General features: G+C 35.7%; 1 protein-coding gene across 1 annotated transcript in view; it reads left to right on the top strand.

Moving 5' to 3' along the window:
- foxp1b (forkhead box P1b) overlaps positions 1 to 22533 on the top strand; it is a 221997-nt gene that overhangs the window by 135792 nt on the left and 63672 nt on the right. The window contains exon 3 of the mRNA XM_073851298.1: positions 7479 to 7580. Within this exon, the coding sequence (XP_073707399.1) occupies positions 7479 to 7580 (102 nt within the window). The remainder of the gene's footprint in view (positions 1 to 7478; positions 7581 to 22533) is intronic.

Below are 22533 nucleotides of genomic sequence, written 5' to 3'. Positions count from 1 at the left end.
AATGACATACAAGATCTTCCTCTATCCCTTTCCATTTCCTTCTTAAAGTGAATCCACATATTGGGATTTGTGTGGCAAGTAAAGCCAGGCTTACTCAGCGGGAACCCCCAAAGCCTGTACATAATCCACATGTGCAAGTGACACACCTGTATCACTGGAATGTGGCCCTCGTACACGAGTGCTGGTTTAGATATTAAATGCTAGACTCGATTGCAGATGCATATGTAGAGCGACGCCGTGAGAGCAGGGGACGACAACCAGGAAAAAATAGTCTTGTCACTGTCAGCGATTACGCAGGGGGCCTTGTTGGGTTCTCAAGGGTTGTTTTCTAATCACAAACACCTGGAGGGGTTATCGCGTGTGTTTGTGTGTGCGTCGGCGGAGCCATGGCATCAAATAATCCTAACGAGGAATTTTAATGAAGGACTCGGAAGACATCAGATGTCCGGCGCTCGACGAGTCGCATGAGTCACTTTCAAGCGGCGTTAGAATTAAAAGGACTAGACAGCCACCGCTGACCTTTTCTTTTGCATTAAGTGATTTTAATGAACGTGTTTTCTTGCGTTTTTTTTCCCCCGCTGTCATCAATATGTATTTTGGCTGATTAGCATCAAGCGTTGCCCATAGCGAGGCACGTTTGTGCTCCTTCAGCAGCTCAGTCATCTGTTAGCATTATCTGTCTTTGAACCGTTTTTGTATCCGATCAGTTCCACCTAATACGTCTCTTGATTCGCTATTGTAGCGCCCAGACAGCACGTTGTTCTCCTCACTTTAAACGCGCCTTCAGATGCCTGGCCTGTCATCGTCTGGCAGTTTATCGTGCTTGTGTCTGGAGCTGCTTTTAGCCTAGCGCGTCTATCAAACCCCCGCTACCTTTGAATGCCAGATCAAAAGAAGATGAATTCCAGGCAAAGAGATGGAAAGGGGGAGCGCAAGGGGGCTGTTTGTGCATGTGTGTGCGCAGGGACGGGCGCTTTGTAAACATCACAGTGACAGCTCACAATGGGTCGCTTTAGCGCGACGCTAACCCTCCGCCAGTCAGCCGTGCTCGCTAGCTTGTTAAACAACAAATAATTCCTTTGCCCGGGGCCCGCGCTCACCTCGGAAACGGTGCCAAGTTCATCCTCTCTCTTCTCATTAGTTTTGATCCTGACAAAGTCTTTGAATCATCCCTGCGTTGCTCTTTTGTCTTAATTGCCTTTTTTCCGACATATTCGATGAAGACGTATCTTTTAGCCGGCTACATTAACAACAAGAAATTTGTTATTATTAAGCTACGCTTGTGAAGTCTTATTTGGTATAGAAGATGTTCTCCTGAAAGCGTTTCTGACAGGAAGCCGTCTTGCGGTTAGCGTAGCCTAATGTTGTTTTTTTTAGACCTCCGTATCTCTTGATTGATCATCTGGTTTGTTTGTTGACAGCCTTTCTGACGCAATTAACAACTGAAAGCAGCTCTTTGTACTTTGTGTCCCCATCTTGAAGAGTCTCAATATCACATCCTGTTGACTCAAATATCCTTGTTCCAGCACTGGCTCAAAGCAAACCGTGCACACAGAGTATTTTTGTGTCATAAAAGTTTCTGTGTAAACAAAGCGCGTGCAGCGTCAATGTGCTCGTGCAGTCATCTTTATCGCACGGTCGGGGGAGCGTGTTTTACGTTCTGTCTGGCATAACCGCCAGACCCGAGAGTGAGAGGGTGAGTCGTAGCAAAGTATTACAGGATCTAACAGAAGTTTGACTCATTTCAACACTTTTTATCTTTGGTCACATGGGACTCTGCAAAATGCTGAGAAAGAGCACCTGAGAGGAAACGCATAAATTAGTAAAATACACACATGGTTTCTTGGCATGAGATTTTTTTAAAGAATTGATGAAAACCGAGATAAAACTGAGAAGATTGAAAGATTAAAATCTGGTTTCCACTGGTTGCTTTATGGCTTGAAAACATTTAATAAAATAAACATGTATGGCAATTAATTAATATATTTGTACAAATGCATAATTATATACAAATATATGAATTAAAAATATATAAATTTGCAATTTACAATATTTTTAGGACTTTTATATCAGTATGTGTGCAAAATAATATATATATATACCACAAATATATATAGATACAGAAAAACTGAAATTTATTCAGATAGCATCAGTATTTCTCAGTTAAACTGTGTCAGAACAAATTCATCTTGATAATGTCAGATAACTTTGATAGAATGTATGTAACAAAACATGGTCAGGTCAAATTGGTCCCAGTTTTAGTTACGTTTTATTGGTAGTCCACTACATGAAGAATTTTTGGGTATAGTAAAATGCATTCATATAAAGCATTGTTTCAAATATTAATATTATTTTTTATTATAAAAAATAAAATTGAAATGTTTACTGTAACAATATTATAATGTATTTTTACACAAACCCAAGCAGTTTAACAACTTAATGTTTTTATACTCAATTTTCAGAAGAGTTTTTGCTAGAAAAAAAAACATGAGTGCGTAATTTCACTTGATATGTCTACCTGTCTCTGTCTTTAAAGTTCATGCACTGAATGGGTTTTCTCACATTTCTGCCAGTCACCCAAAATGAAGAGTTTCGGTCCATTCATGGCACTGGAAGACTTTAGTGTCATATTCTCATGCATATTTAATTAGGCTTCTATAAATAGGGTATTTATTTTTCTGCTGCATGAGGGCGCCTGGCCGGTCAGTGTGGGAGGGGGAGAGCGTGGCACTGGTGGTTTTGGGTGAGAGAGTGACTTAGGGACTGTCCCTTTCAAATAAGCCTCCGTCATATTTAACGGGCCTCAGGTCAGCATGGAAATAGCGCTCATTTATTTATTTGATGAAGACTTTTGTTAGGTAGTAAAGTGTTTTTTTTCCTTCTGATATTACTGGAATTTAAATCACAAAGAACTTGAAGGGCAGAGGAGCCGCTGGTATGTTATGCTTTGTTTGCGTGTGTCTGTTTTATCTGAGATGCAGAATCATATTGTAGTTTTTTATTACTCTTTCTCTATTACTACAGTTAATCTACAATTATACGGTTGTTTTCTGCTGCTGCATTCTTTATGAAACGCCCCCTTTGCATGAGAAATGAGTAACCGTGCCGATTTCTGTGCTTGATGTCTCACATATAGTTTTTTACTGCCCCGTCCTTCAATAGCAGCATCTTTGCAAAGCCTGTATTCATTGTGACAGGAAAACAAAATAATCTGTTTTGTTATGTGGCGCACAAACTGTTAAGATCAGACTTTATTTAAAGCTTCAGCAGCACTTTCCTGGTGTTTGTATCTTGTACAGGGATATTCAGAGCAGCAGGCATTACACAATCAGGAATAAAAAGTTTAATGAGGCTTTCTGTATATTCTCATTAGATATTCTGGTGTTCAAGAATAACAGTATCTATAATGTCTTAAAATAATAATTACTTGTCTTACCCAAATGGCCTTTTTTTTTTGTTGCATAAATTGTATAAATGTGTGCTTAAAACAAGAAAAAAAAAATTATTTGCCACTATTAACTAAGAGAAGGGATTAATAAATTCCTAATTTGCTGCTTATAATTGGTGAGGTACAATTGAAGTCAAAAGTTTACATACACCTTGCAGAATCTGTAAAATGTTAATTATTTATTTAGCACTGACCTGAATAAGATACTTCACATAAGTATCTTATGTGGGGTTTAGTAGTAGTTATTCATGAGTCCCTTGTTTGTCCTGAAAAGTTAAACTACCTGCTGTTCTTCAGAAAAGTCCTTAAGGTCCCACAGCTTCTTTGTTTTTTCAGCATCTTTGTGTATTTGAACCCTTTCCAGCAATGACTGTATGGTTTTGAGATCCATCTTTTCACACTGAGGACAACTAGGGGACTCATATGCAACTATTACAGAAAGTTTAAGCACTCACTGATGTTTCAGAAGAAAAATCGGTGCATTAAGAGCAGGGGGTGAAAACTTTTGAACAGAAATAATTTTTATTATTTTGCCGAAATATATTATTTTTATGTAGTACTGCCCTTCAAAAGCTAAAGATGATGTTCCCCAGAAGACAAAATAAGTTAAATTTACCCTGATTTTTATGTTTTCAACCCCCTGCTCCCAATGCATTGTTTTTCCTTCTGAAGCTTCAGTGAGCGTTTGAACCTTCTGTAATAGTTGCATATGAGTCCCTCAGTTGTCCTCAGTGTGAAAAAATGGATCTCAAAATCATACAGTCATTGTTGAAAAGGGTTCAAATACACAAAAATGCTTAAAAAAATCAGTGGAACCTGGGACAAACAAGGGACTCATGAACAAATATCACTAAAAATTGTGTAAACTTTTGAACAGGGTCGTTTTTATAAATTCAACTATTATTTTCTCTTGTTGACTATATGTGAACGTCTTGTATGTAAAATATCTTATTCAGATCAGTGCTAAATAAAAATAAAAAAAACATGCATTTTGTATGATACCTCTTATTTTGGTCAAGTAATCAACATTTTGCATATTCTTTAGGATGTATGTAAGCTTTTGACTTCAACTGCAGTTGTTAAGTTTAGGTATAAGGTAGAATTAAGGGATCTAAAATATGTATGGTCATTAAGAATAAGAACTGAAACTATTAACACTAACGTTATTAGTTCATGTTAACTAATGGATTTAACAATAGTTAACAAATAAAACCTTATTGTAAAGTTTTACCAAATCTTCAGATACTTTTTGTATTTTACTGGGAAATGAAAGCAATACTGATGAACAAAAATTATTTTTGCAGAATATCTCAAAATATCAAACGCTTTTACTTGCGTGTGTGGTGAATATGTTCATATAGAAGTTCTAATATACGGTATTATAGTGTAGTGTAATGTGTGTTTGTCCATAATGATGACGGTCAGTGTCAGACGGGACTGAAGTGGCCCCTCTGTAGTCTGTTATTATATTCCTGCCTCATGATGTCATCCCACAACTCCAGTGCATGAGAAGGTCACACACACACACACACAAACAGCTGGCTTCTCTAGCCCAGCGCTTCAGTTCTCATCTCCACAGCTTCTTTATTGAGCTCTTGGAGAGCAGGACCAGACAGTAACCCTTTACGCTCTAATACACGCCAGTCCTATCTTTCAAAACCACCTCCTTTTCCTCTCTTTTTACATGAAGTGATGTAAAATTCATCACATTCGGTGCAAACCCACACTTTCTCGAGCACTGTATACTATTGGGTTGTTAATAACAAGTCACTAATATCAGATAATGGAGTCTGAACTCCACCCACCGAGAGGCCCAAGGGTTTTAGATGTTCCTGCGACTGTTTGTTGAATTGCGGGAGTTTTTGGTGTGATGAGGGTGGAAAGAATGAAGCGGGTTATTTACTCAGATGGTTCTCTGGTGTAGGTGTGAGTCTGCCCCTGCTGTTCTATGGGAACACGCTGCTTGCTTTTCTTGGTATTGGTGCCTTTTTTTGCTCAACTGGAGAACTTTCTCTTTTTTTTTCTCCCAGCACCGCTGTTGCTTTTGTTTGCTCTGGATGGCATGTCTGATTATTTATGGTGGGGGGGAAGGGAGTAGTCTAGCCAGTAAACATGTGACTGCACTGTATTTTGTTTTCCACTCAGAGGGCCGTGTCCTTTGACAGATATTTTGAAGGCTAATAAACTTTTTATTTGCTTTATGAACAGGACAGGGAGGGGGAGAGAGACAAACAGATAAACGTAGAAAGAGAGAGAGAGAGAGATGTTGCTTTACACATACCACACTACCATACTATTCTTTCTGTAATATATGCAATATATAGAATGAAAACGCACTGTATTATGAAATTATTTGGTATGGATAGTAAGCCAATTCATCTAATGCAAAGCACTTTTCATGACCTTTTATTTCCAATGTGATAAATGAGACGCAATATCAGCCACAATTTAAACTCTTTTTTTTTGACTCATTTAATTCAACCTCAAGAGTTTTAACACAAATCTGGATTAAAAATATTTTTATTACACTTGTTTTCTGCTTTGCATTTTTTGCAAAACGCCCCCTTTGCGTGAGAAATGAGTAACGTGCCGATTTATGTGCTTGATGTGTCACGTGTAGTTTTTAACTGCCCCATTCTTCAATAGCAGCATCTTTGCAAAGCCTGCATTCATTCTGACAGGAAAACAAAATAATCTGTTTTGATATGTGGTGCACAAACTGTTAGGATCAGACTGAAATGATCAGAGACTTTATTTAAAGTTCAGCAGCACTTTCTTGATGTTGGTGTCTTGTACAGAGATATTCAGAGCGGCAGGCGTTACACAATCAGGAATAGAAAGTTTGATGAGGCTTTCTGTATATTCTCATTAGATATTCTGGTGTTCAAGAATAATAGTGCAGATAATGTCTTAAAATCCTTAACATAATAATTACTTATCATACCCCTTTGGATATTTGTGTTGTTTTGAGCCTAAATTCTATAAATGTGTGCTCAAAACAAGAAAAAAGCTATTTGCCACTATTAACTATGACTTTTGCCTCAATAAATTCTTAATTTGCTGTCAATAGTTAGTAAGGTACAGTTGAAGTTAAAAGTTTACATACACCTTGCAGAATCTGTCAAATGTTAATTATTTTACCAAAATAAGAGGGATCATACAAAATGAATGTTATTTTTTATTTAGTACTGACATCGATTTCACATAAAAAACATTAGTCCACAAGAGGAAATAGTTGAATTTATAAAAAAGACCCTGTTCAAAAGTTTACACACACACACTTGATTCTTAATACTGTGTTGTTACTTGAATAATCCACAGCAGTTTTTTTTTAGTGGTAGTTAATGAGTCCCTTGTTTGTCCTGAACAGTTAAACTGCCTGCTGTTCTTCAGAAAAATCATTCAGATCCCACAAATTCTGTTTTTTGTTTTTTTTTTGGGGGGGGGGGGGGGGTTTGTGTTTTTTTTTGTGTATTTGAACCATTTCCAACGACTGTATGGTTATAATTTTAAACCCCATTTGCTAAATTAAACATGCAACATGTAGCAAATGTTTCATGCATAATGTGAGCTGTTTATTTTTTATTTTTTAAATGAAAGTAGTATGCAGTATACAGTGTATATACAGTAGTATGCAGTGGGCTATTATCCATTCTGAACATATTCAGTAAGATTAAACAACAGCTTGTGTCCTCCCTGTAACTGTAAGCTGTTCAACAATAACGTTTTGTTAACTGTTTGTGACGTACTATTAGCTTATTTTCACCTACTTGTTTGTTTTGGCGAATAATCGTTGCATGTGACTAAATTAGGCTGTACATTTGTTTAAAACAAGCCCAGAGGAAAAAGAAGTATCTTGCCCAGCTGTAAGAACAAGACATCATTTGGATCACAAATTTGATGCCAAAAAGCATTACAGCCGTTCTCAAGGGAGTGTCAAACCTCAACACAAAAACACAACACTACTGAAACTGTTGTTCATGAACTTTTGTTTTCTCACATTGGTTTTTCTGTCTTTTTTCTCACCCAGGCCTTACAAGTTGCACGACAGATCCTTCTCCAACAGCAACAGCAACAGCAAAGCAGTGCCCACAAGTCCCCTAAAAACAATGACAAGCAACTTGCACAACAGGTACGTGTGCGTGTGTCAAGTTAAGATGTTCTAAATGAGTCTCAATGGAGTTTGCAGAATGTTTTATTAGAAATCTCAACCGTCTCAGGTGTTTCTTCTCAAATTCGTAATGAGAAATGCAACAACAGCAAGTGAGAAATCTACTGACATACGATATTGACCTATAAAATAAATAGGAACTGTAATGCTCAGATGTTTTAATTTGGTGAGAAATGTTGGAGTTCATATTGAAATCGATGGTGTCTTGAATAATCTGAGCACAGTTTGAGACGTTAAAGGGTTAGTTTATCCAACAATGAAAATTCTGTCATTAATAACTCCCCTTGTGTTGTTCCAAACCCAAAAGACCTTTGTTCATCTTCGGAACACAGCGCTTTCTGATCCTCCATCTGAGGTCCATTTATGTGTCTTTGATTCAACATACAGTTGAGATCAAAAGTTTACACCCCCTTTCAGAATCATTAAAAAGGTTAATTATTTTAGCAAAATAAGAGGGATCATACAAAATTCATGTTATGTTTCACATAAAAGATGTTTGCATATAGTCCACAAGAGAAAATAATAGTTGAATTTATAAAAGTGACCTGGTTCAAAAGTTTACATCCCCTTGATTCGTAATACTGTGTTCTTACCTGAATGTGTTTTTTTTTGTTCAGTGATAATTGTTCATAAATCCCCTGTTTGTCCTAAACAGTTAAACTGTCCACTCTTCTTCAGAAAAATCCTTTAGGTCCCACAAATTCTTTGGTTTTCCAGCATTTTTGTGCATTTGAACCCTTTCCAACAATGATTGTATGATTTTGAGATCCATCTTTTCACACTGAGGACAACTGAGAGACTCTCTCAGCAACTATTACAGAAGGTTCAAACGCTCACTGATGCTCCAGAAGGAAAAAACATTAAGAGCTGGGGGTAAAAACTTTTGAACCGAATGGAGATGTGTACATTTTTCTTATTTTGCCTAAATATCATATTTTTTCATTTAGTTCTGCCCTTCAGAAGCTACAGAAGATACTTACATGTGTCTCAGATGACGAAATAAGTTAAATTTACTGATCTTCAAATTTAAGAAGTTTTCACCCCCGGCTCTTATTGCATCATGTTTCCTTCTGGGATATATGAGTCCCTCAGTTGTCCTCAGTGTGAAAAGATGGATCTCAAAATCATACAGTCATTGTTGGAAAGGGTTTAAATATACAAAAATGCTGGAAAACCAAAGAATTTGTGGGACCTGAAGGATTTTACCTGAGGAACAGCAGGCAGTTTAACTGTTTAGGACAAACAAGGGACTCATGAACAACTATCACTAAACAAATAAAAAAATGTAATAAACACAGCTGTGAATCATTTAGGTAAAAAAAAAAACAGTAGTAAGAATCAAGTGTATGTAAACTTTTTAAACATATAGTCTCTTGTGGACTATATGTAAACATCATTTATGTGAAATATTGTTGAGGTCAGTACTAAATTAACAATGGCATGCATTTTGTATGATCCCTCTAATTTTGGTAAAATAATTAACATTTTTAATGAGTTTCAAAGGGGGTGTAAACTTTTGACCTCAACTGTAGGAAGGTCAAAAAATGTCAAATTGAAACACATGCATGGATAAATTGTTCACAATTAGATGAATTTTGAAAATAGATGGTGTTAATTTTTATTTCATGCCAACTTTAGGATCTTTACATAAGCAAATATCTCAATTTGCTTCTCATTTATTGTAGGAGACACAACTGAGGTATTAAAGAGTTTTTTTGCGGTAGAACATCACTAGTGCTGACATACAGTAAATATATTAGTGTGTGTGTGTATGAGTGTGTGTTTATGTGGGTGATCAGACATTATTTGTTTACATTCATACAGACGGTTGGTGGTACAACATGTACCTGTCAAAGCTTGACAAACAGGAAATTAAGGCAGGCAGAGCTGAAGAGTTGGCAGCACATTAGTATAGTCTTCTTTCATCACTCACAGTAATCTAACAAATCACGCACAATAAAATCCTGTCAGTTTTAGCACATTATGAGCACGTGGATATCTAATGTGTGTGCAAGTGTAAAGAGCAAACAACATTAGCTTATTGAATAGAGGTACAGTAAGTATGACGTCCTCTCTCTCTCTCTCTGTGTCTATTTCTCTCTGATTTCACACTTAATTCTGACAGCAGCAGTTAAAGGGGGCGCCCGGGAGCAGCCCTGGCTCCTGTCTCAGCCTCCGGGCTTTCTATTTGCCTAGCCTTTGTGATGCAAAGCAAATCCGGCCCTTTTCATTTCCCCATCCGCGCCCCTTTAAAAGAGAGCAGCTAGCCGTGTCTGATGCAATATTTACGTTTATTTGAGATCATTCTCGCTCAGATCCTTATCTCTGTTTGAGCAAGGTGGATGTTGTTTGTTTCGTGGCGGAATCGCAGGAGACCAAGGGGCATATTTGTTAATTAGCGCACATCCCTGCATTGAGCGAGCGAGTTTGTGCGTGTAATGACTGTATTTTTAGTGGTACTTGCAAGTGAATGGGTGTAAGTGATACCTCAAATTGTACGACATGTTGAGTTGTTTGTTTCCTAAACATTTGGACTTGCGATTTTCATGCTGGCAGATGATGTGGTAAAAACATATATGCGATGAAGGAGTGTCCTGAATATCATAGGGACTTTGAGGTTGGCTTGTTAAACACAGAACACCACATAGCTAAACCAAAACACCCTAGCAATCACATAGGAACATAGGAACAACACAAGTTTTGCACAAGCTCAGATTTTTTAGGTTAATTAATTTTTAATTTTTTAAAGGTGTGGTAGCGTGGAACTGTTTTCGTTAGCACATGAGCAGTTTGTGTAAATTTATCAAATGCTAAGTAAATTTTTTACTGTCAAATATTTATTTTGATTTTTTTTTTTTTTAGTTTGATTTTTTTTATTATTATTATTATTATAGTTGGTGTTCTTGTTATTATCATCATTTTTATTAAATACTCAACTTTTCCCCCTCAAATATTTATTTAGAAAATTAGTGCTGGGCATCGCTTAATCACGATCAGTTGCATCCAAAACAAAAGTTTTTGTTTGTATATGTGTGTCTACTGTGTATATTTATTATGTATGTATAAAGATACACACAGTATATATTTTGAAAATATTTACATGTATTTACATGTATATATTTATATGCATATAATTTATATATAAATATATTTTAAATATATTAACATAACATATTTTTCTTAAATGTATACATGCATGTTTGTGTTTTTATATATACATAATAAATATACACTGTACACACACACATATATTATGTACACAATATTTTTTATTTTAGATGCGATTCATCGCGAAAAATCATTGCCCAGTACTAAATAAAATTATTAATACAATTAATAACATTACTGTTGTTGTTATTATTATTATTATCGTTATCATAATTATTATTATAGTTGGTATTTTTGTTGTTATTAATTTTTTTTATTAAATATTAACATTTTTATTTAGAAATTATATTTCTTTAGTTTAGTTTTTAGTTTTTTATTTAGTAATAATATAAAACAATACAATTATTAATACAATTAATAACATTATTATTATTATTATTATTATTATAGTTGGTGTTCTTGTTATTACCATTTTTATTAAATACTAGTTTTTACAGTCAAATATTTATTTAGAAATTAGATTTCTTTGGTTTAATTGTAAAAATGTAATTTAATTTTTAATTTTTTACTTTAAAATGATTTATTCAGTAATAATAAATAATACATATATTAATACCATTATTATTGTTATTAATAGTAATATTATAGCTAACTATATAATTATTATAGCTAGTAACATTTTTATTAGATACTCAATTTTGTTAAATACTCAATATGTCATGTATTTATTTAGATATTGTATTCCTTCAGTTTAGTTTTTACTTTTTTACTTTAGTTTTTAATCTAGTAATAATAATAATAAACAATAAAATTATTAATAAAATAATAACGTTTATAATATTTTTATGGCCATATCAATATGTAATCGTAACCACTTGACCAAATTGTTCAACCCTACAAACAAGATCAGCAAAAATGGTGCTTTAAAAAAAATTGCATTTTAAATCGCAATCGCAATTTTTATCAGAAAAAAAAAAAAATTCTCCCATACAGCTGTACATTGTGGCATATTAGTATAATGTCATGTAGCGTAAAAAAAACTTGAGTTGTGTAGATATCACTAGAAATAAGCCACAAGGGAATAAATACGGCTTGTGACCTTTAGGGTCTGTGTGAATTTGTTGGCATTGAGATAAAGCAGAAAGGATCAAGCTAAACAGCTTCACTCATGAGGCTGAGGGGTCAGCGGCCTGCAGATTCCACTACCCGGATTGTTAGTAAGTTGAGGAGGAGCAGACGAGCCTCAGCACACAAAGACGAAATTAAAATTCAAATTTATTAATGTATACAGACAGCATGGCCAACCTGTCACTCACACCAGTGAAAAGAAAGCATGTGTGTTTTTGTCTTTCACCCTCACAATCTCTTCTACCTTTTTATGACTGTGTTCAGAATGGAATCGTTGCATACTGGATACTACTTTGTAGTGTGTACGGCCTACTCAAAAAATGTGAATCAGTATGCAAGAACAAACATGTATGCTATGCACAGTATGCAATGTTATTAAGCAGTTAATAAAATTATTTGTTGTTTTACTTTTCTTTTTTTCTAATCTAGGGTGGGAAAAACCATTCCAGGCCTGTCGCAATTAACAATAACATAAAATTTGCATTTTTATGTCTCTTCCTGGTGCAGTAGAGCTTTGTGAAGTTGAGTGCAGTGCATTGTGAGATATAGTACTAGTGTATTTTGCGTTATTTTATAGGCTACTGACCATTTTGTGCACACTATATACTTTCTGCAGATGATGTGTAGTGTGATAGTATGCAATTCTGAACTTGTATGTTTCTCTCTCCTTCATTCCATCCAATAACTCTTTAGCTCATTATATTATCCAAGCACCCAATAGCTCTTTGCTGTCTTGTGTGATCTATCTATCATTAGATGCTGATCTCTATTAGGTATTATTGCTGTATCGAGGCGCCAAAAGCCAGCGTCAATTTGCTTTCCTTACTCTAGAGCGTTTTAATTTGATTTGTGACTGTTTTATCTCCAATTCAGCATTTCAGTCTTTGTCCACCTAAGACTTTGAAGATTTAAGTGTTTGCACATTATGTATTATGTTCAGTAGAGAAATGTATTTGTAGCATGGTAATTGTTAATTGTTTGGCTTATAGGGAACACAAGGTACTATGAATTACTAATCGATGGGCACGTCGTAACATAAGTAGCGCATTGGATGCTGGACAATTAATGGACGATGAGTCCGATGTTTCTTCATTAGTCATACTAGAAGATTTAAAAAAGAAAAATTAAATCTCTATTAATATGACACACAACATAGAACACCATAAACATCTGGTGTAGTGACAGACCGGAGCAGAGGCTAAACACACTCGGCTGGTCAAAAAAGCAAGAGTAAATCACCGACAAAATGACACGTGTAATTAAAAGACTCCATGCCACTTTACCACTTTACACCTACAGCAGAGAATGAGAGAGAGAGAGAGTCAACAAGAGAAGGAGAGAGAAAGAGAGGAAGATGGAGAGAGTGCAACTCCCTCCTTGCTAATTACGGTTATCACTGAAATGGTAGGGCTTGAGTCATTAGTTCCATGTGCATTTAATTAGAGGCAGTCTGAAATTGGATTTAACTTATTACTTTTTCATGGATCGCTTTCTTGTCATCACTTCAAATTGGATTGCAGCCCCAGGTAACTAATTATGCCCGCCACAGGATCAGGAGTGGAGAAATAGGTAATTAGGAACAACACTTGCGGACCTTCCTTGATAGTCCACCCTCTCCATGGAATGAGGGAAAATAAAGAAGATTGAAAAAAAGGAGCGAGGATTATTTGTGGCAATACTGTGAAAGCAGGTGTGGTTAACTGTGCGTTGCCGCAAGGGATGATGGGTAGGGAGCTGCCACCTATGGAGGATTACCTTGACGTGCAGCTGGGTCGGCAATGTTATTTTGACATGATTTGGGCCCGTTGCCGTAATGCCCCTACTAGACACGTTGTGGTTTACTTGATCATTGCACAGTGTAAATGTCATGCCTGTCCTCATGCACTCGTGAACTTTTGCCGTTAAAGGCCGCTTGAGCGTAAACTTTTGCCGTTCACGCTTGAGTTGCCGAGAAGATATAACAAAACAAACGCGGTGTCAATAGGCAGCCTGAAAAGAGAGGTTGTTTGTTTCCTTAGACAGTGTTGACGCTTGTTGAGATCAGCTGGTCTGTTCGCTTATTTTTGGTGGAAACGAACCGGTGTCTTCCAAACATGTGCGAATCATCTGGAGGAGTTTGTTGCTGTACCAAAAAACTCAAGCCTTGGCTTTATTGTGAAGGTTGTTGTTATGAATTTAAAACGTGACTTTAATGTAACGGGAAAAAAATACAGCCTATTTATGTATTTATTTGTTTATTTTTTTAAATGCATTTTAACTATCTTAAGTCAAAAGGTTTAGTAATAACTGATTTCCACAAATAGACAAATAAACAGACAGACGATAGGTAGATAGATGATCAATCAATAGATAGATAGACAGACAGACAGACAGACAGACAGAAAGACAGACAAATACATAGACAGACAGACAATAGACTGATAGACAGACAGACAGACCGACAGACAGACAGACAGACAGATAGATAGATAGATAGATAGATAGATAGATAGATAGATAGATAGATAGATAGATAGATAGACAGACAGACAGACAGACAGACAGAAAGACAGACAAATACATAGACAGACAGACAATAGACTGATAGACAGACAGACCGACAGACAGACAGACAGACAGACAGACAGACAGACAGACAGAAAGACAGACAAATACATAGACAGACAGACAATAGACTGATAGACAGACAGACCGACAGACAGACAGACAGACAGACAGATAGATAGATAGATAGATAGATAGATAGATAGACAGACAGACAGACAGACAGACAGACAGACAGACAGACAGAAAGACAGACAAATACATAGACAGACAGACAATAGACTGATAGACAGACAGACAGACAGACAGACAGACAGACAGACAGACAGACAGACAGACAGATAGATAGATAGATAGATAGATAGATAGATAGATAGACAGACAGACAGACAGACAGACAGACAGACAGACAGACAGACAGACAGACAGACAGACAGACAAAAAACAGTTTATTTTACTCACTTATGGCAAGTTAATGTTTGACCTTGATCACAGGATTTTTTTTTCTGCACTAAAACACCAGCAACTAAAGAAGCATTTTATGACTTCCCTTGTTCATGTCCTCTGTGGTGAGATCTCATTCTCTCAGTCTTCAATAGTCCGAAATGTCTGTTTTTTTTTTTCAATGTTTTGATGATGTCACAGGAAGTAATCAGTGGAGCTGTTTTGCACAATCTTTCTCCTTCTGTTTCTCTTTGCTTTTCTTTCATGATCATATGCAGTCACAGGGAGGGCAAGTGGAGGTCAAGCGATAATGTCCTCTCACTTTAACAAACGATGAAGGGCCCGCACCACACCCCTCCCCTTTCCCCTCCACACATGCACACAGACAGACTGCAATTCCTCGTCTTCATAGAGTGCTACATGACACAGTGCAGAAGTCAGGCCTTGGCTCTCCTTCACTAATACCCTCTTTCTTCTTTGGAGTTTTTTTCTCTCTCTAGTCTTTTTTTGAACTACCGTTTTTTTTGGTTGGAGACCCATGGCATTGTCCTGACACATGTAAACCACAGTGCAGCAATCTGTAAGTCATTAGCGGTGTGGTGTGCTGGGGCTCGCTGGAGCTCGGCCAGAGCTTTCAGCCTCTCTTACAGACAAACCCAACACAGTGTTGAGCTCATCTCAGCCCGGCGTGAGCTGCGGAGTCTCTGTCATCTCCTACTCTGCTCTGTAGGTGACAATGAGGCTGTTTGCAGCCTCGTTTGGCAGCTGGCCCAAACCGGAAGTCCGGAAACTCAAATAATGTCAGGGTGGAGGAGACACACTGGTTTCTCTTTAGGAATTTTTGAAAAAAGACTCCTAGGCAGCATTTATTTGACTCCAGTCTTCAGTGTCACATGATCCTTCAGAAATCATTCTAATATGCTGATTTGGTGCTCAAGAAATATTTAGGGGTTAAAGCAAATAGCGCTGAAACCCTATTGTAATTGTTAGAACGGTCACGGATCAGCGATCTCCACGTAAAACTGATCGTGCAGACCAAACCGTAAGTCGTAGAGACTTGAAACTTGGAGGGATGGTAGTACTCACACGGCCGTCAATGTCACCAAGGCTCGCCCCAGTCAGCCTGATGGGGGCGCTACAGCAATCAAAAGTACAAAATCGCTCATAACTCCTAAACGGTCAGTCACAGGCTAAAATATCTTATATAGTTGGAATCCTTGGCTCATGCTGGACAAAATGCATGATTCAATTGTGAGCCTGGCGAAATTTTCGGGTGTTTTGAATTTTTTTGCAAAACCTACTTTTGCGAACTAGTCCTAGGTTTTTCGCCCCATCGAAACCAAATCAGTGCAGAGAAATTCTCTGGAGAGCGAATATCAATAATTATCCCCAAAAAAAAGTCGAACTTATGACTCACTGTCACAAAGGGGCGCCAAAACTTTTGAAAGGGGCAGGGCCACTTTTAGTAAAATGCATGTTACCCCTGAACGGAATGAGATATCTTCGTCAAACTCACAACGCTTATGTAAGAGCAGGTCACAGGACAAAAATCACAGAGCTTGGCCACTTAGTGGCGCTATAAGTGGGAAAAAAAAAACTAAAAATGGCTATAGCTACGTAATCATTTCTCCAATCAACATGAAAATCGCTATGCACTGTCTTGGTGTAATGTGCCACAAGTGTCTAAAAGGACATTTCTGTATCTAAAAAAACATGTCTGCCATTGGCAAAAGAGGCTTGCTACATGATGTCTTTTTTCATATGTGCTTAAATGCTGTTTGGTTATTGTAATTGTTTTGTAGAAACAAAAAATTTTTGTAATACTTTTTTCTTTTTTTCAGCATTCTTTGACGAATAAAAAAAGTTTAAAAGAATAGCATTTATTTTAAATAGAATTTCTTACTGTCACTTCTGATTAATTTAATGTAAGACTAAACAGTTTCTGTGTTACTATGTCTTCATTTACTTACCCTCATGTGGTTAAATAAGCAATTTGACTTTTTCTTCCATAGAGAAATTGAGACATTTTGAATAATGTATGAATAAATGGAGAATGAAGCTTCAAAAAAGACAGACCAAAATGTTAATACATTTTTATGTATTTTATCTAATAATTTTCACAGCTAAGTCTAGAACCTGATTAGTGATTCATGAACAAATTATTCAGACCAGTTTTGTCTACTGGAAATAGTTTATATTACATACCTTTACAGCATTTCATCCTAATTAAAAGAAATCAGCTGATTCATTGAGACAAAAGAATGATTAATTCACAAATTGGATGTCGCTAGTTCTCTCAAGGTTTTTTCTGTTCCTCACACAAACATATCGAATGGCTTCAGATGCATGTAGTGCAGAAGTCATATGGACTGCAGTTTGATACATTTTTTGACACCTGCAGTCCATATTAACTTCATTATATAGAAAATAACAGCCAAGATATTCTTCAAGAATGCACTTTTTGTGAAAGTCAGGTAGGTTTGGCTGAGGAATTGATGATAGAATCGTTCCTTTAAGTTTATAATCGTAAGTTCATAATCGTTTGTGCCGTTTTTTCGCTCTGAGGGAAAACGTCTGCGTAGTTCTCATTCCTCCATCTGCGGCTGTATCCACGTATCATTCCTGTTCTTTTCAGCCGTTTGTTTTTTCTAGTCATATTGTAAGAATGCATTATGTGTAATGTGTAGATGAGAAACAGGTTTGGATGATGCTGTCACGATGAGGTCATCACGCTTTTTTCCAGACCGTCTGGCCCAGCCAGTGAGTAACGTCCAACCATCAGATTTCTGTCGCATCGACTCCGAGTGCCGACCCTTAAAGCTACAGAGACCTTTTCACTTCAGTCATGTTTCTTTTTCTCCCCCCAAGCTGCCCGCCCTTCTTCTCGTCTCCTCCCTTTCTCCTCTCGTCCCTCAATTCTTTCCATCTTTTCATCCGTTTTCCAGTTACAGTACAGTTGTGTGGTCCGTGTTGCTAGGACTGATTCATTCGTCCTGTGGGGAGTTTATGGATAGATGTATATAGGTCGTATTTGAGACTCCAAAACTCTAACAGCTACACGAGAAGCTCGGGGAAGTCTCTTGTGTGAAGCCACATCTGACGGCCTGTGGGTTCACTGGAGAACTGACAGTTGTCAGCGGTTAGTTTGAGATGCTTGGGACAGAGGAATATGGGCTACTGTGATCAGTCTGTGTATGTTTAACTGCTTTGAGTAGTTCAGCTCTTTCCCTCTCACTCTTTTTCTAATTTTTCTCTATGAGCTAATGTATTAAAATTGTCATTACGGGTAGACAAAACACACATGGTGTTGGTTTATATTTATTACCCTGCTGTGGCCTAGTGCTGCTTTGTTTGTAAAGGTCGACCGAGTTTGGAAAAAGCAAAGATGTTCACTGATGTTCACTTGCGCTTAACACTCATTAAGCATTAAGTAAAGTTTTTTTTTTGCCTCTGACGCCTTTTTTTTTTTAGTTTAGTTTAGTTTAGTTAGTTATTGTGAATATATATTAATATAGATTTCTGACCCTAATATTTTATTTAATTGTGATTAATCACATCTAAAAAAAGTGTGTTTTTACATAATATATGTGACCCTGGACCACAAAACCAGTCTTAAGTCGCTGGGGTATATTTGTAGCAACAGCCAAAAATACATTGCATGGGTCAAAATTATTGATTTTTCTTTTATGTCAAAAATCATTAGGATATTAAGTAAAGATCATGTTCCATGAAGATTTTTTTGTCAAATTCCTACTGTAAACCTATCAAAATGTAATTTTTGATTAGTAATATGCATTGTTAAGAACTTAATTTGGACAACTTTAAAGGTGATTTTCTCAGTATTTTGATTTTTTTGCACCCTCAGATTCCAGATTTTCCAATAGATGTATCTCGGCCAAATATTGTCCTATCCTAACAAACTATACATTAATAGAAAGCTTATTTATTGAGCTTTCATATGATGTATATATCTTAGTTTTGTCAAATTTAACCTTATGACTGGTTTTGTAGTCCAGGGTCACATATGTGAGTACTGTGTATATTTATTATGTAGATATTAATACACATACTTGCAAGTATATATTTAAGAAAAAAATGTATATAAAATATTTATATGTTTATATAATTTCAATTATATCTAAATCTAAATATATATTTATATTTCATATTTATATATAAAATAATATGTAATATGTAAAATATTTTTAAATATATACATGTATGTGTATGTATTTATATATACATTATAAATATATACAGTTCTCACACATTATTCATATTTTGGATGCGATTAATAGCGATTAATTGCTTGACAGCCCTAATATATATAATATAATATACACATATATAAAACATACACATTTAAATAAGAACATTTAAATTTTAAAGTAACAAATATCTATCTATCTATCTATCTATCTATCTATCTATCTATCTATCTATCTATCTATCTATCTATCTATCTATCTATCTATCTATCTATCTATCTATCATCTATCTATCTATCTATCTATCTATTTTTATTTATTTGTTACTTTCAAATTTAAATGTTCTTATTTAAATGTGTATGTATTATATATTATGTTTTTTATTTATGTTGCATACATTTATTTTAATAATATATTTTTAACGCTGTTGTTTGAAACTTTATCAGAAAATCATTGAAAAACATTTAGCACAATTGCCACAAAATCATTATGCAGCAATTGTTTCCACTGATAAAATATTTCTTGATCACCAAATAGCATATTATAATTATTTCTGAAGGATCATGTGACACTAACAGCTCGCAATGGCTGCTGAAAATTCAGCTTACCATCACAGGAATAAATAACATTTTAAAATATATTAAATAACATTAGTGTTTTTATATATATTTTTTTTTTTTAGAAAAAAGATATTTAGTTTTTTTTAAATACAGATATATTAATATACATATTTTAAAAATTAAGATGCAAAAAAAACCCTTCATATATGTAATGAAAAGGCCATTTTTTTCAATGTTCAAATATGGTCATTCGTTTTTTCCTTTTTTTTTACTTTCCTCTGATCGAAATGTTTTGATGACGCCTCCAAAAATAGTGTCTGACTCAAAAAGGACACACTCTGAATCAATCACAATAGCACATAAAGCAAACAACATTCCCCCACCCACTTCATTTATGTCGAACATCACCAACAAAAGCTCATGTTTTGACTGAAGGCAAAGCCGCAGCAAAGCAGAGACAGCGGAGGCACACTTTTCGCTAACGTATCGGTCCACGATTAATCAAACAAGATCTGCTCGATATTAAGACTCGTGCCACAGTTCAAATTGCAAAATGCGTGCATAGTTTGTGGCGTCTGTAGCGATTGTCTGCTCCCTCAATACCTGTGCCAAATATCATCACCACACATGTACTGTACTGAAACTTCTGGCGTAATGATAGTCAGAGGTCAGAGATGACTGTTTGGTCTCTGCTCATTCATTAATAGAAGTGACATTCAAGATGTGTGTGTGTGTGTGTGTGTGTGTGTGTGTGTGTGTGTGTGTGTGTGTGTGTGTGTGTGTGTGTGTGTGCGTTTGGTCCTTCAAAACGAAGGTTGTTGCCCACAGCGCCAGCTGTTTTCTGTTAACATCACACCTGTTCTGCTAAAACCTGTTTAAGTAAACAGCAGATTACGTTTATTCTCAAATGAGACCGGCTCAAAGGTCTAAGAACGCTCTTTGAGCAAAGATATCTCCGTCATAGTAGTAGCTCTAGAACCCGTCATGTCTGTAGTGGTTTTGCGATGACTCTTCACGAGAGGATTCGTATGACTGTGCGGTTTAAATGCTAAAGTCGAGCAGGTTACCAGCAAGCGCTTATCTGGGATCAGTTTCCCCTTGGCCCCGTGTCATCCTGCCAGTCATTCGGGGAACCGCGGAGCTGATCTGAGACGGGGCGCGTTATTGTTTGTGTGTCAGTCTCGCGAAGGAGTCAACCTGTGCTTTCCAATTATCTGTAACAAGACATAAATGAATAGTGTTGGTTCTGTGACTCACAAAGTGATGGAGTGAATAAACAGCAAGATCTATTAGACGGCTTGGATAGAAAGAGTATGGGTAATTATGGCATACAGGCCCGAACACAGCACAGATAGATGGGGAGAGAGCGAGAGAGAGACAAGAGGAGGAGGCTTGAACTGTATGTCTGCTAAATTTATCATGAGCCCTTTGGGAGCAGTGAAATGAGAACAGTGGCCTATTACTGCTAAGAAGGTGTTTTATTGAGAATATGCCGACATTCTGCCCAGGGGAGACGGCATAGGAGAGGGGGTACGGCCAAATGTGTGTGTGCGTGTTAGCTCGTATGAGCGGCTGTATGCGTTATGTGTGCATACTTGCACGGCTGCTTGCCTTTTTGCCCTTGCTTGAGCATGTGTGCACACTTCTGAGAGGAACCAATAAAATATTAAAGGTACATCATGTATAGACCTTTAATTCTTCAGTCCTTTAAGCCAGTTAATTAATACAGCTGATATCTGATGGGCTGCAGAAATTGCTACAAACAATGACACCACAATGTTTTTGGACACATTAAGTATCAGTACATTTTCTGTCTCTTGTTATGTTAAATATATTAATACAGATTCATGACTTTGATATTTTATTTGTAATGTGTTATTTAAGATTGAAGTATACATTTTTTATTTATTTTAAAATCATTTTAAGTTTTATTTTTAAATTATATATATTTGTTAATTTGAAATTTAAATCTTATTTAAATGTGTATGTATTATGTATTACATTTTTAGTTGAATGGCTTTTGGACACATTCTACATAAATATGATGAATATGATAAAAAACATGAATATGATAATTATTTAAGTTTGTTTTTACGTCAAAGTACAGTACTATGGTATTGCTTTGTTAAAAATGGAATTGATTTATTTATTTAGCAATAAAAAATCCTTATATAATTGTATTTATTTATTTATTTAGCTGTTAATTTTTTTTAAAATATTATGTATATTATTTATTTTTTGTAAAAATACATTTCATTTCATTTTTTGCTGAAATCAGTAATGCCTTTACTATTTCATGTTGGTTTGTAAATGTTTATAATAAAGTGTTTAAAATGTCATATTAATGCAAACAAAAAAATCTTGCCTAAATATGACATTTTTCTTAATTATGATAATTATTTAGTGTTGTTGTTTTTCAAAGAACAGTACCATGGTATTAGTCTGTGATATCACCACAATACTTTCTTATAATGTTATAATTTTTTTATTTTATTAGAGTAGTCATTTATTTATCTATTAAGTAAATGAAATAAATATTCTTAATGTAATGCGAAAAACTAAAATCTTGCTGAAATATATATCATTCTTGAATGCAGAGAAATGCACAGTAATCATTTATTGATCTATTTAGTAACTATAAACAAAATAATTGATGTGCAAAAGGTAAACTATATATTTTTCTTGCACGCAGAGAAATGCTTGTTTTTTTATTTTATTTTAATAAAGTGCTGACATTGTAATTGTTAAGCTTTTTTATTTAACCTCGCTTTAAATTTCACTTGACTAATGCAGTAAGTTCAACCTTTCTCTCTGGGTTTTGGATGTGTAATATAAAATTTGCCAGTAGGGGGCGAAGCAACTTTTCTCTGTTTCCCCCCTCTTTTTAAAAAAAAAAGTGTGAGAAGGTGGTGATGTTTTAAT

The sequence above is a fragment of the Garra rufa genome, chromosome 12 (assembly GCF_049309525.1).
Source record: "Garra rufa chromosome 12, GarRuf1.0, whole genome shotgun sequence".
NCBI lineage: Eukaryota > Metazoa > Chordata > Actinopteri > Cypriniformes > Cyprinidae > Garra > Garra rufa.
Note: the sequence above shows the minus strand (reverse complement) of the source record. Positions and strands in the feature narration are given on the sequence as shown.